Below are 15,716 nucleotides of genomic sequence, written 5' to 3'. Positions count from 1 at the left end.
AACTCAGCACCTGCCATGGTGTGATTTGAACCCAGGTCCCCAGAGCATTACGTGGGTTTCTGGATTACTAGCTTAGTGACAATATTACTATGCTACCTGGCTATACATGATTCCATTTACACACCATGTGATTGATTCTTTAATACTCTGATGAGGCCAAACAAATTGCTTCTAAGGGCAATCACTAAAGGGATGGATAATTAATTGAAAACTGCTCATATCCAAGAACAAATTTTTATAAATTAATGGCCTTCATTTTCCTTTATTCATTTACGGGATGTGGGCACTGCTGACTAGACCACCATTTATTGCTCATCCTTAATTGCTCTTGAGAAGGTGCTGGTGGTCCACCTTCTTGAACCGCTATCTATGTATACTCAGAGTGCTGTTAGGTAGAGAGTTCCCGGATTTTAACTTGGCAATGATGAGGGAACAGCAATATATTTCCAAGTGTTGTGTAACACTTGTGCGGTATAAATGTTACTTGCCACTTATAAGACCAAACTTGAAGTTGTTCAGATCTTGCTGCATGCAGGCAGACTGCTCCAATATCTGAGGATGTTGTGTGACTTAGAGGACAACTTGCAAATGATGGTGTTCCCACATGCCTGTTGCCCTTGTTCTTCTAGGTGGTAGAGGTTACAGGTTTTGGAGGAGCTGCTGAATAAGACTTACTGAGTTGCTGCAGTGCATCTTGTAGATGGTGCACACTGCAGCCATGATGTGCTGTTGGTGGAGGGAGTGAATAATTAAGATGGTGGATGGTGTGCCAGTCCAGCAAGCTGTTTTATCCTGCATGGTGTCAAATTTCTTGAATAATGTTGGAGCTGCAATCATCCAGATAAGTGGAGAATTTTCCATTATATTCCCAGCTTGTGTCTTGTAGATGGTGCAAGTCTTTGGGGAGTCAGGAGATGAGATACTCACTGCAGTATAATGAACTGCCCTTGTCGTCACTGTATTTATCTGCTGATCCAGTTAAGTTTCTGGCCAATGGTAACCCCAAAAATGTTAATGGGGGGGTGGGGTGTGGGGGGGTGGCTTCATTGATGTTAATGCCATTGAATGTCAAGGGATGATAACTGGATTCTTTCATGTTGGAGATGATCATTGCCTGACACTTGTGTGATGTAAATGCTACTTGCCATTTATAAGCCCAAACTTGAATGTTGTTCAGATCTTGCTGCATGTGGGCACAGACTGCTCCAATACCTGAGGAGTTGCAAATGGATCTGGACGCTTCACGGTAATCAATAAATATCCCCACTACTGACCTTAGGTTGGAAGGAAGATCATTGAATGGGCAGTGCCAGACAGTGGCCATATCCAACAAGAGAGAATGCAACCATCTCTCCTTGACATTCAGTGACATCACCTCGCTGAATCCCCAATTATTAACATCCTTAGGGTTAATTCTAATGATAGCGACTGAGCATGTGTGTAAGGAGCTATTTCACAGTGATGTCAGTCACTGAGAGGCGATGAGTGTGAAGCATCTCAGAGAGTAGCTCCAGCTATATGTCTTGGTTTTATCTAACCTTTGTAAATTGTTATCAGGTAGATAAATGTTTTTTTCAACAAAAGACCATTGCCTCGAGCAAAATCTCTTTTATAGTAAGAAGCCAACAGATCCTGAGAAACTCTCAATAGCAGAACTTGCTTTTTAAGAATTATAATATCACATGAATATATAGGGATGTGGATGTAACACCTTGAGACTTTTACCTACTTGAGCGGTAAAAGATTTTTGGTTTAATTCATATTATTATTGATATAAGGTTAGGCTCACCTAACAAAAGATTATCTCCCAGAGATACGCAGGATGTTTAGAATGTTAATGAGGATGATAGGGAAACCAGTAGTGCCAGCCTTTATAGCCATTAATAGACTGTTTGCTTTAAAGCTAATCCATTATGCAAAGCAATGAGATTTCCAACCTTCCACGACTGTGTTCTTCCAGTGGGGCTGCCAGGGCTCCAAAGAGGGCTGGCGGCATTGGGAGCCCACCCATCATACTTATTAAGATGGTAAACCCAAGGCAACCAGTTAAGAGGCCAACTCAGGGAAAATTGCATCATTGTTCCTGGTAAATGTGGCCTTGGGACCCCCATTTGATCCTTACACCGGGGTCCCAAAGCCCACAGGAAAATGCAGCCCTTTCTGTCCTGTGTTCAACTGACAAACAGTCCAAACTTAATATTTCCTATTTAAGTAGAACCGTTGAGAGAGGGCCTGGAAAATTAGTGACCGTGTGATGAGATAACTCAGTAAAGCTTTGCAGATGCTTTTCTCACCCTTGCAGATTAGGGTATTTGCAGCAAAATAGCCAGGGATTGAAACGTGGCCCTACACGGGATAATCTGGGTGTGGTATTTCATGGGCAAACAATTACTTCTAATTTTGGGCAAAAGCTCTTTGACCTGAAACATTGGCTGAAATTTATCAAAGGGCAGGTTATCCTGGCAGTTGCATAGAAAGGGTGATGGTGGGACTTTGGTTGGCAATTTACTGGTGGCAGTCAATTGAGAGGCCTTTGCCAGGACACCAGCTGGTTGAGGGCAGCAGCCCATCTCCAAGAGCAGCATGGTAGACTTGGAAACCATACTGATGGAAGTGACTGCTGCTGAGGCTGCAGGAAGAAGAGGTCACCTCCATACTGAGAGCCTTCAAAGGCTTGGTAAGATTTTTCTATTTACCGTGCAGAGACAAGACAGGTTGACCCGGACAATTGGGAAGGGTGCACATTATGACAGTGTGGCACTGGAGCTGTGGCAGTGGCCATTGCCACTGGGATATCCCTCTTTGTGCCATGGAGCGACCATAAAGGAGGACTTCAACTCCCAGAAACGTGCTGAGATGCTACCAAGGTTTACCAGGCAGTTTCCCCACATGGTGGTGACCCTTTCAACTCCAGTAAAATGCCAGCAGGAGTGGGAAGTGGCTCTTAATTGGCAACTTAGTTGGGTTAACCGATCACCTTGCTGAGGCTCCTGCCACTGCTGATATCCTGTGGCAGTGGGAAGATATCAGGGTCCCTTCCCGATGCCTTCCTCCATCATTTTGTATGGCGTCCTGCCTCTCACTTGGTCCACTCTATTATTTCTCTCCACAGACCTGTGTATTTCCAACATTTTCTGTTTCTTCTTCAGATTTCCAGCATCACCTTTTCAATTATTCCTGCTGATAAGATTACTGAATGTAGACCAAGGTGTGTGCGTGTGTGTGTCGCTCACACATCTTAAAACCTCAGGACAACCCAAAGTGCTTCACATTAAAGTACTGTTGATAAATGACTTGATGATCTGCCGTGGTGATATTGGTTGAGGCTAAATGTCGACTTGGACACTGAGAGAAAGACCCACATAAATGTCTACTTATAATGCCACTTATTTCAAATATACAGTGCCCTTTGAAATCTGTACGAAGGAAGAGTTTACTCAAAGATGATTTAACCCTATATTGCAGTGGTCAATTCCTTTTAGTTGAATTTAACTTGTTATCATCAACCTCAGGTCTACATACCACTCCACATGTCTCTGTCAAATGCTGCATTGATTCTGTGGATGGACAATGTTGTAACGAACTTCCTGAGAGGGTGGTGGAGGCAGGTTCAATCGAGGTTTTCAAAAGGGAATTGGATTGTGTGAGGTTATGGGGATAAGGCACGGGAGTGGGACTTTGTAGTACTCTAACTCTGCACTGTAACGATCCTGTGAATGAATGCAAATTTTAAAAGTTGAGGTCAGACCAATGATAGGGCATTTGGCAAGCATATTTTAGCATACTTGTCCAACTGTGGGCAGTGGTTTGATTGTCTAACACTTGTGATTCTTCTTTCTCATAAATAGCCTTCAGATGCCCTGATACTGGGGAAGATCAAAAAGGTTCATTGTGTTCTCCTTGCTAGGTAAGTTTTTTTATTTTAAAAAACAACAAATTCAGTTCTCGGGTATTGACTGTAGTCTGCTTTATTATTTCCTGAAAATCAACTACTGATTCATTTAACAAACATACTGTGTTTTCATTGCACGATCAAATGAATCTAATAGTAAATACCCTGGGGAATCAAGAATGAATTCCTGTTGAGGTGACAGTTCTGATTGGCAGGGGAGTGGGCTCTTTCAGAGAGCTGGCATGAGTGCAATGGACTGAATGATTGCCTTCGATGCTGTATCATTCTATGATTCTAAGCCAATTAAATCCTTATTTAAAAAAAATAAAGTCGGATGATTATGCCTAGAGAATAGATTGAAGATTTTATGGATACATTTTGGTTTAGTATGGGTTAATAGTTTATAAAGCACAAAGGGGCGCCTTGTTAAGTATGTGACAATATTATCTGTAGTACAATGAATGCTTTGGCTTCTGGGAAATTTCCTTAGCTTAATTACCTCACATAAATTGAGTTAGGTTTAAAGGTTATGAGAGAAATTCTGTGATTCATTTGGTATGCATAGCCTTTTCTCACTCCATTCTTATATATTCTTCTGAAACACTTGAGAAAACTAGAGAAACAAGACAAACCAAATTATCCTGTATTTCAAATAGTCTTTGTGATTTATGTGCTGCTGCTTGGTTGAGTATTGTAACAAGGTCAGATACTGTCTCATATGTGATTTTAAAGAAATAAATAAATGAGGGACGTGTTCTTCAGACGTGATGCAAAAAAACGCCACCCCACCCCAAATTAGCAATCTTTTTTTTCCCCTTTTCATAACTGAAGAAAACTTGGTGAGAAATACTCTGCCCAGATAATTTTTATATTTCAACAAGTAATAAGCTAGAAATTGTGCTGTTTTCAGGGTTGGGAAACTGACGCAATGAGAGGTGAAGCTGCAGGAATTTAGGGCTGAAGCTATTTCTACTGGACCTCTCCCCTTTTTGACTGATGAACTTGGATTTTGGATCGGGCATTGTGACATCCCTTTGTGAGGGTGGGGCTGTTGGGAACCCACTCTCCCTGAAAATCCTGCCGATTCCACTTCCTGTTGTGAAGCGCTGTTTATGGCTCCGCCATTTTGTAATAAAATGGCCATCAACCCAAGACAGCCTGTCCCCACTTTTTTCAGGTGGCAGTTGTTGTTAATGATTCAGTTGTTCCCGTTTATATCTCCTCTAGACCCATCTCTTGTTTCTTGACTAGTCCCATTACTGTCTCTTTGGCCTTGCAACATCACCTGTTTTGTCATTTAGTCTCTCCTGCCTTTCATCCTATCGCAGACCTTGCTGCATGTTCTTTCATTCACTCCTTCCCCTTGCCACTTTCTCTGTATTTGTTTAAAACCCATTACATTTCTAACTTTTTCCAGTTCTAATGAAATGCCATCGACCTGAAATGTTGATTCTGTTTTTCTCTCCACAGATGCATCCTCAGCTGCTGCGAATTTATCGCATTCTCTGGTTTTATTGCAGACTGATTGCTGTTTTGCTATGGTTAAACCAGAGTGGGTTCTGCAAGTTTTCAATTTTATTCGGCCCACTCGTCCTTCCACCCACACCCAATGATAGGCTGCAGCTCCAAAATTGCAACAGATCTAAGGGAAATGTGTGCCACTACCACATGCATTGATAACTGCTCTTTTTTCTTTAAACACCCCATTTCCAAGTGTTATGATGAGTCCACTCTGCCACACTTTGCGTATTGGAACCCAGGGGATATAAATTTAGGCTAACGTTCTAGTATGCCCAACATTTTTTGCAATTGGTGTGATCAAATTAAGAACCAGTATGACGTTTTTCACCAAGATCTTGGCAGAGGTCTTAAAATTGTACAGCAGGTATTGCTGCATCCCTTTTGAAGACACTTTCTTGATTTGATAATAACTTACATATGCAGACTGCAGAAACATAGAAATAGGAGCAGGAGTAGGTCATTCGGCCCTTCTAGCCTGCTCCGCCATACAAAATGATCATGGCTGATCCTCTATCTCAATGCCATACTTCTGCCCACTCCCCATACCCCTTGACGCCTTGAGAGTCTAGAAATCCATCTATGTCCTTCTTATATATGTTCAGTGACTTGGCCTCTGTAGCCTTCTGTGGTAGAGAATTCCACAGGTTCACTACCTTCTGAGTGAAGAAGTTTCTCTTCACCTCAGTGCGAAGTGGTCTATCGCATATCTTGAGACTGTGACCTCTTGTTCAAGACCCCCCACCCAGAGGAAACATCATCCCTGCATCCAGTCTGCCCAGCCCTGTCAGAATTTAATGCGTTTCAATGAGATCCCCTCTCATTCTTCTAAACTCCAGTGAATACAGGCCTAGTGGGCCCAATCTCTCCTCATATCACAATCCTACCATCCCAGGAATTAGTCCAGTGAACGTTTGCTGCAGTCCACCTATGGCAAGTATATCCTTTCTTAGGTAAGGAGACTAAAACTGCACACACTGTGCCAGGTGTGGTCTCACCAAGGCCCTGTACAGCTGCAATAAGACACTCTTGCTCCTATACTCAAGTCCTCTTACAATGAAGGCCAACATACCATAAGCCTTTTTAACTGCTTGCTGCACCTGGAATGTTTGCTTTCAGTGATTGGTGTACAAAGGCGCCCAGGTCCCTTTGTACATCAACATTTTCCAATCTATCACCATTTAAATAATACTCTGCCATTCTGTTTCTCCTATTGAAACGGATAACTTTATACTTATCCACGTTATAATACATCTGCCATGTATTTGCCCACTCACTCAACCTGTCTAACTCACCTTGAAGTCTCTTAACATCCTCCTCACCACCCTTATCCCCACCAGGTTTCATGTCATCAACAAACTTGGAAATATTACATTTGGTTCCCTCGCCCAAATCATTGATATATATTGTGAATAGCTGAGGCTCAAGCACTGATCCCTGTGGTACCCACTAGTCACTGCCTGCCACCCCGAAAAAGACCCTTTTATTCCTATTCTGTTTCCTGTCTGCTAACCAATTCTCAATCCATGCCAATATATTATCCCCAACCTCATGTGCTTTAATTTTACACACTAACCTTTTATGTGGGACTTTATCTAAAGTCTTCTGAAAATCCAAATGCGCCACATCCACTGGTTCTCCCTTATCTATTCTGCGAGTTACATCCTCAAAAAACTGCAGTAGGCTTGTCAAACATGATTTCCCTTTCATAAATCCATGTTGACTTTGTCTAATTCTGTTGATATTTGCTAACTGCCTTGTTATCACATCCTTTATAATAGATTCTACCATTTTCCCTACCAAATGCTAGGCTAACTGGTCTGTAATTCGCTGTTTTCTCCCTCCCTCCTTTTTTAAATAGTGTGGTTACATTTGCCACCTTCCAATCTGCTGGGACTCTTCAGAATCTATAGAATTTTGGAAGATGACAACAAATGTATCCACTATTTCCATGGCCACCTCTTTTACTACCCTGGGATGTAGATTATCAGACTCTGGGGATTTATTGGCTTTCAGTCCCATTATTTCTCCAGCATTTTTAAATAATTTCCTTCAATTCCTCCTTTTCGCTAGACCTTTGGTGCCCTAGCATTTCTGGGAATTTATTTGTGCTTTCCTCCGTCAAGACAGAGCTAAAGTAGTTGTTTAATTGCTCTGCCATTTCCTTGTTCTCTATTATAAATTCTCCCATTTTGGACTGTGAGGGACCTATATTTGCCTTCACTATTTTTTTCTTTTAGCATACTTTTATAATCTTTTACAGTCCGCTTTTATGTTCGTTGCAAGCTTACTCTCATATTCTATATTTTTCCCCTCTTAATCAATCTCTTGGTCCTCCTTTGCTGAATTCTAAACTGCTCCCAGTCCTCAGACTTGCTACTTTTTCTAGCAAATTTATATAACTCCTCTTTGGATGTAATACTATCCTTGATTTATTTTGTTAGCCATGGTTGAGCTGCTTTCCCTGTTGTGCTTTTGCGCGAGAAAGGAATGTATAACTGTTGTAATGTTTACATTCATTCCTTAAATATTAACCATTGCTTATCCACTGTCATGCCTTTTAATGAAGTTCCGCAATCTATTGTAGCCAACTCACGACTCATAACTTCGTAGTTTTCTTTGTTTAGGTTTAGGATCCTAGTTTCAGGTTGGACTACTTCACTTTTCATCCTAATGAAAAGTTCTATCATGTTATGGTCATTTGTTCCCAAATGGACCCCGCACAACAAAATTATTAATTAAATCCTTCTCTTTGCATAATACCAAATCTAGGATAGCCTGTTCCCTTGTCGGTTCGTCAACATACTGGCCTAAAAAACCATCTCATACACACTCCAGTTATTCACAGCATTATTGCTAATTTGGTTTGTCCAGTCTATATGTAGACTAAAGTCACCCATGATTACTGTAGCACCCTTGTTACACGCATCTCTATTTTCCTCTTTAATGCTGTCCCCTACCTTATCGCTGCTGTTTGGAGGCCTATAGACAATTCCCACTAATGGTTTCTGCCCTGGTTGCTCCTTAGATCTACCCAGACTGACTCTGCATGTAGATTTCCTGTGCCAATACATTGTCTCATTATTGCAGCGGTTGCATCCTTAACTAACAATGCCACGCCACCTCCCTTTCCTTTTTTTGGCTGCCCTTCCTAAATATCAAATACCCTTGGATATTCAGTTCCCAGCCTGGTCACCCTGCAGCCATGTCTCTGTATTTGCGATCATATCCTACCCGTTTGCATCTATTTGCACTGTTAATTTGCCTATCTTATTGTGAATATTCTGTGCATTCAGACATAGTGCCTTTAGAGTTGTCTTTTTAACATTTTGCACATCTTTTTATTTGTACTATGGCCCTATTTCCTGCTGGTCCTTGTTTCTTCTGCCTTCCACTTTTACTTTCTACTTTTCTGTCTTTCATTCCTATCCTTGTTTCCCTCGCTTGTACCTCCCCGCTCAAATTCCCATCTAGTTTAAATCCTCCCTCTCAGTACTAGCAAATAACCCTGTGAGAATGTTGGTCCCAGTCCTGCTGGGGTGCAATCTGTCCATCTTCTCCAGAATCAGTCCCAAAGCTTCAGGAATCAGAATCCTTCCCTCCTACACCATCTAATCAGCCACGCATTTGTCTGACCCAATCTCCTATCCCTGATCTCGCCAGGCACTGGGAATAATCCTGAGATTACTACCCTTTGAGGTCCTACTTTCTAATTTATTTCTTAGCTGCCTATTGTCTGCTTTCAGGACCTCATCCCTCTTTTTACCTATGTCATTGCTACCGATATGGACCATGACCTCTGGCTGTTCACCATCGCCCCTCAGAATGTCCTGCAGCCGCTCAGCGATATCCTTGACCCTGGCAGCAGGCAGACAACATATCATCCTGGTGTCACATCTGCGGCCATAGAAGCGTCTATCTGTTCCCCTTATGATAGAATTCCAAATCGCTATTGCTCTCCCACAGATACTCCACAGTGACTCCAGGCGCAACTCTTGCTCTGAAACACGGATTTCGAATAGCTGCAGCTGGAGACACCTCCCCCACACTTGGTCGTCCTGGACACTGGAAGTGCCCCTGACTTCGCACATTGCACAGGAGGTGCACTGCACATGGCCGAGCTGCCCTACCATGACTTACCCTTAAATTACTCCATTTACTCTTACTTCCCTTGGCTTAGAGAATATTAAGGATAGAAGAAATACTCACCAGGTCCTATTTACCAAGGCCACCGCTCTTCTTACTGAGAAAAGGTAGAAAATGAAAGGACCCCTCTTTCCCTCTTCAACAAACTCCCTAACTCACCAAACCCCAACTTAAGCACTCTAATACAGCCCAAAGCAGCACTCCTGTGCTGTACCCATGATAGAAGCAAACAGTAAATGGAATATTAAAGCATAATTCATAGTTTTTTTTAAATGTTAATGCTGTGTTGGTATTTTCCGATCGAAAATGGCGACAGAAGAAAAGGTGAACTGTGTTCTGTGTTTCAGCAGAAATGACCAGAACATTAAAAAAATTCCTCTTTATTATAGAAAAAATTGGAACTCAATTAACAATTGGATATAAAGCTTAATGTTGCACAAGGACTTTATACTCTCAGCCCTTTTCCATAATTTTTTTTATTTCAGAATGTGTGATGCATTTATCACCCACAGCAGGGTTTTTATAATTCAATTTCCTTTATTATGTAGACATGGGAGGGGACACACTATTATGCCAACACATGTCAACTTTCAAGCAAACATCTGGGCATTGAAGCAGGAGGGTTGCACCCATATTATTGCTACTACTGCCTGTGGCTCTCTGCAGGAAGAAATCCAGCCTGGGGATATTGTCATAATCGACCAATTTATTGACAGGTAATTTTAATTCTATGCTGTTTGTAAAGCAGATGTCAAAGTTTGAATGTGGGCGTAATTGTTGAGCATTCCAAATTGGGGTGTAACATACTGTGTATTGTGGTTATTAAACAGGGAAAAAAGTGACAACCAATCAGGGCTGCAAGCAAATATTTTACCTCTTGATTTTCTGTATGCCTTCACCTCCACATCATTATCAGTAGCCCACAGGTAAAATCTTTCCAAAGAAATAAAGAAGAATAGTCTGTTTTAACTCCTTCATAATTTTTTTTCTTTAGATTGTATCTACAAGGGTTCTCATTTCACTCCCCATCCCCCTCGTTCATTGTCCATTTTGAGCAATATAAGATTCAGAGACAGTGGCCCAGATTTTCCCTACTGAGGCAGGTAGCTCGAGTCAGAGGTGGTCCCAGGGGCTGCTGAGATCTGAGGCAGGTTGGTTAAAAGGCCCGACTTGGTTTTCGTCCCAGTGGTTTTGTTACATTTTAGGCTCTCTAATCCTCATCACTCATACCCTCACCCATCCCTATGCCACCTGCATGCCAATTTAATGCCAATCCATGTTCGCCCCCACCCCTGTGACCCCCATGACAACTTAATGCCGAGTCATACCAACCCACCCACCACCCTTGGCCCTTGCAACCTCCATACGAACTCACCCAGTATTCACCATGGGCAGGCCTCCAAAGCCATGTTGAGATGAAAAAAAATAAAGAAATAAATACCTAATACAGCCTTCACAATTTTAAAAGAAACACTACAATTGATGAAAGCAGAAACAAAACTCTTACTTCTCCTCCAGTGCTTAATCTGTTATAAAAACAAAAAAACTCTATTTGTAACCCCACATTAAAGACAGCTAATCCTATAATAACCTCTTTGAGCTGTCATTCAAACTGTGATCTTAGAACCCCCACCTCTTCCTACTGAGATAATTGTAGCTTATGGAAATCAACCAAGCATTGCCCTTAGGCAAATATCAATAAACAGCTATTGAAATTGCTAGAACAGAGTTTTCTCAACTCTCTGTCACGACAACCTTTTTAAAAAAAAAAGGGACTGGGCACATAAATGACTTCACATTATGACAGTTATACAGACCTTATCAACCCTTCAAGAGCCTTTATGTTACTCCATAAATTTGTTATGGCCACACTATGGGTTAGGGACTAGCTGCAGTGAAATCAGGGCCTGTTTGAACTCAGCAAGGAGTCCCTCATCCCAGTCCCCTTTCTTCTACCAGAAAAAGATAGGAAGTGTCAGAAGTGGGACCAGGACATCTGAGCCCATGTCCCACACACCAGTTTTAAAGGTCCAGGGCATCTCCATGACTTGACACGTGTCCATGCAGCATGGTTAATTGCATGATAATCTGAGTGTGCTTCCTGTTTACAAAGCATTTCATTTTTTCAGTCTCCTGAGAATTTGGTTTGTTTTAGTAAATTTTCAGTGAGTTTGTGGGAGGGGAATACCCTATGGTGGTCCGTGGTAAGATGTGGACAACATACGAGGCAACCTTTACATAGCAGTTTCATTAGTAGGACTGAGCTTGGATGAGAAATACCAGCATTTAGAATTGCAAACCATAACTTTCAAAGTTGGCTCTGGAAGAGGTAGCTTTTGGATCCACTAAACCCAAGAACTAACTCTTGGTTGGACATCGCTACCCTTGGCTATCTTCCTTTCTTGTTGTTTAAATCTGCTGCCTCTGCAATTTAATTTCCTCCCTTCTCCTTCCCACTGAAATTATAAGGGGGAGATGAACAGAAAAAAATAGGCAAAGGAGCAAAGTAAACAGTAGTGGGACATAAAAGTGAAACAACCCAAACTTGAATATAAGAGAATTGGAACCAAAGCATAACGAGAGGAGGCAGTAAAAGAAATTCAAAGGAATTCTTGTAGCTGGCCAAATATGTTCATCAATCTAAATGTTTCTGTTAAAAAAAAAATCCTAACCACCTGCTGCTTTCATCAAGGTGACATCTTTCTGATGCTATGATATGTCCCATTGTGCTTTGCAGCAGACTACATATTTGCTAAACTTCCTCGCTTTTTCTGTGCTGAAAAGCTTCTTTTATATTTGTCAAAGAAAACAAGCGGTGCAAAAATAGAGCTTTGACTATAGTATGAGGTGTTTGAATCACTGGTTACTGTATATTTTGGATTTTGCTGTATTCTGCTTATATCACTAAATAAATGGACGTAAAAGTCATTAGAAACTTGCTATATCTTCATCAGTTTACAGGAAATCCATACATTTAAAAGCATTGCACCTACATTTGTTTTGTGGCAGTTTAAGTTTAGAGTGGAGAGCCCTGGATGTAGGAGGTTCAAATCTGTTTCACAGATTTAATATAGCATTAGCTCGTGATTGTGTCCAGAATGCTGGCTCATTCAGGATGTGGTTTGATCAGTTTTATTTCTGTAAAACCACTTTAAACCAAGTGTGACATGGTAATGAGATTTTGTTTATGAAAACTGCACCATCTGTACCAGTTAAATGAGCGGGGAACTCCAACATTTATAGTTTGAAAGGAAGACACTTCTTTGCTGGACAGAACCTTATCAGTTGGTGGTTTATTTTACAAGAGATTTTTCTTGTCTATTTCAGATTGCCGTTGGATAATTGGTAAACCAGTCTTTCAGATTTCCACAGCTTGTTTCTGTTTATTTTCATTCGTTCTTGGGATGTGGGCGTCGCTGGCTAAGCCAGCATTTATTGCCCACCCCTAATTCCCCTTGTTCGGAGGGCATTTAAAAGTCAACCACATTGCTGTGGGTCTGGAGTCACATGTAGGCCAGACCAGGTAAGGACGGCAGATTTCCTTCCCAAAAGAACATTAATGAACCAGATGGGTTTTTACGACAATTGGCAATGGTTTCATGGTCATCATTAGACTTTTAATTCCCAATTTTTTTTTTAAATATGCAATTGAATTCAAATATTACCATCTGCAGTAGTGGGATTTGAACCGGGTCCCCAGTGCATTACCCTGGGTCTCTGGATTACCAATCCAGTGACAATACCATTACACCACTGCCTCCCCTGAAGAACCTTGTTTCACTTGAATTCAGGTTTTCAAGAGATGTGCTTTTTAAAAAGAAAATACCTGAGCTTATGATGGCACCATGGGGGCAGGGGTGGGATATTTGAGAAAGTTCTTGCTCTGGAAGTGTTCAGAGGGAGCATGCTGCCTAAAATTTTCCTCACCGGGCTGTCCTGCTGAAGCATGTGGGCTTCATTAGGAGTTTGAACATGATGTACTCCTCACTCTGCCCTACGTTTCACCTGCAGTTTACCTGCAGCTTGCTTTGCAAGACAAATTCATTGATTAGTATTCCAAAGGAAGCCCCAGGAGTAGGAGAGAATTGTTCACATTTTTATGGTAATTGGGTCAACAAGGGTACGGGACACCACTGATGGAACCCATGTGACCTCATAAGCTCCTTTCTGGAATGCAGTGGCATTTATGAATAGGATGGGATTCCATCCAAGCAACATGTGTGTTTCATATGACCATCCGGGTCTACATCATGCAGGTAGATGGCAGGTACTCTGAAAGTAGCCACAATGCATTTAGTCACTGAGAGTCGCTAACTGCCCCTGGCTCACCCATCATGGGAGAATGAGGAGATTGCTTCCTGGAGAGCAGAGATATCCTTTTGAGCCATGGTGCTGGTTTGAAATGCATGAAGTATTACAGAAAATATAATAAGCCCTTGTCTCCACAAAGACACAAACCGAAAGGACCACGTGCATACTGAAACGATGGGTGGGATTTCCTGGGACGAGTCATGGCGGGCAGAAGCAGAAATTATCGTGAGATTAGAAAGATCAGTTTACTGCCATCGTAAAAGCAGTCCAGGGTTGCCCGCTCCAGCCCTCAATGGCAGGTCCTGTTCACCGCTGTGGCACACCAGGAACCATCATTTTAATACATTTGCATCTCATTATAAGGGCTGCTTGCCAGAATAATCCCCCCACTCCCCTGCAAAACACTGGATCAAGAGGGCGTGTCGCACCTAAATATTTCGACCCGTTTCACGACGGTATATAAGCGATATGCAACTGGTGACCTGCACCTTGCTTATGCTTTAGAGCTTTATTTGCCTATTTTGCATGGCGCAGTGCTCAGGGCAACTGGGACTCAGTGCCAGGTGCCGCAGCCAGCATCATGTCACTTTTTCAGGGCGGATGTTGAGGCAAGTTTCTACCTACCAGACTAGTGGTAAGGTGGGGTTTTTAATGTGCTGCAAGGCAAGGCCTCCACTGAAAAGGGGGGAAACTGGCCTGATGCGAGGGAAGGGGCCACAGGGCAAGGGGTCCACTGGGGGTAAGAGTTGAGAAGGTTGCATTCAAACACCATGACTTGGAGGGGCGGGGGTTGTTGGGAAGTGTGCTCAGCACCAGGCTGGGGTGGAGGAGAGTAGAATTTACATAAGTGATTTTGGGCCATAATGGGAGGATCGCTGAGTGAAGAAGTGCTTCACTGTTGAGCTTGCAAAGGCTGCCCTTGTCCCGGTCCAGGGGGAGGGCATGTCAGTCCAGTCTCTGTCGTACCCAGGATGTTGCGTGTAGGGCATTGTTGTAACATCACACGCCTAGGTCCGTGGGGTGACTGGTATCTTACTGGGCCGCAGATGGCCCACTCAGTCAGGGGAGGCATCTGCAGCCTTTAGATGGGGGAAAAAATATTGTAGGGGCATTAGTGTGTCAGCAGGTGGGAGGGCGGTGTGGATGTCAAACCGTGCAAGTGTCTGCAAGATGGGGAGGGGTGAGGTCTACATGGGGCATGGGCACATTTACCTTACTATGTTCTGGGGTTAATATAAGGATATCCACTATCATCACAATGGGATCAAAGAATACAAGGGGAGAATTGAGGGAGGGAAAACTGAACATTAAACTCCTGCAGGATGGTGAGAGAGAATACCACACACTTACGGGGAGGGTCCAAGCTGGTCTGATAGTGAGACCACAGCACCACCATCTTCCAACCTGCAGCGATGGTGCAGTACAAAATTAAAGTGAGGTACTCTGCTGATGAGTGCTTCGAGGGCCGATTGGAGGGCATGTGCATGGACTGGAGGGGGCTGATTAAAGAGGCACCCAACTGAACTGTGTATTCCCAGATGAGGGGAGATGCACAGCTGAGACATGTTAGGAGCCTTTCAAAGATCGTGCAGGGAATCAGGAAAGTGAAGCTATGTCGTGCATTCATGCGAGACTAATCCAGCGAAGTGGCACTAATCGATCTTCTTGGGGAGAATTTTCTCCCCATCGGTGGGGGTGGGTTGGGTGGGAGCAGACAGGTGTGCAGCCCATTGCTGCCCACGTTCAGCTGCGTGCCGCCATTCTATGTGGGCGGGCCAATTAAGGCCCGCCCAGCGTGCTGCACACCTGGAAACGCTGAGCACTCCTTGTGCAGGCGGGGGGGCGTAGG

At 42.9% G+C, this 15,716-nt stretch overlaps 1 protein-coding gene across 1 annotated transcript in view; it reads left to right on the top strand.

Annotated features, from left to right (window-relative positions):
• LOC121277352 (methylthioadenosine phosphorylase) overlaps positions 1 to 15,716 on the top strand; it is a 210,576-nt gene that overhangs the window by 49,774 nt on the left and 145,086 nt on the right. The window contains exons 3-4 of the mRNA XM_041186728.1: positions 3,849 to 3,907; positions 10,105 to 10,272. Of these exons, the coding sequence (XP_041042662.1) occupies positions 3,849 to 3,907; positions 10,105 to 10,272 (227 nt within the window). The remainder of the gene's footprint in view (positions 1 to 3,848; positions 3,908 to 10,104; positions 10,273 to 15,716) is intronic.

Source organism: Carcharodon carcharias, chromosome 4, assembly GCF_017639515.1.
Source record: "Carcharodon carcharias isolate sCarCar2 chromosome 4, sCarCar2.pri, whole genome shotgun sequence".
In the NCBI taxonomy this organism is placed as follows: domain Eukaryota; kingdom Metazoa; phylum Chordata; class Chondrichthyes; order Lamniformes; family Lamnidae; genus Carcharodon; species Carcharodon carcharias.
The sequence above is the reverse complement of the archived record's forward strand: the minus strand, read 5'-3'. Positions and strand labels throughout refer to the sequence as shown.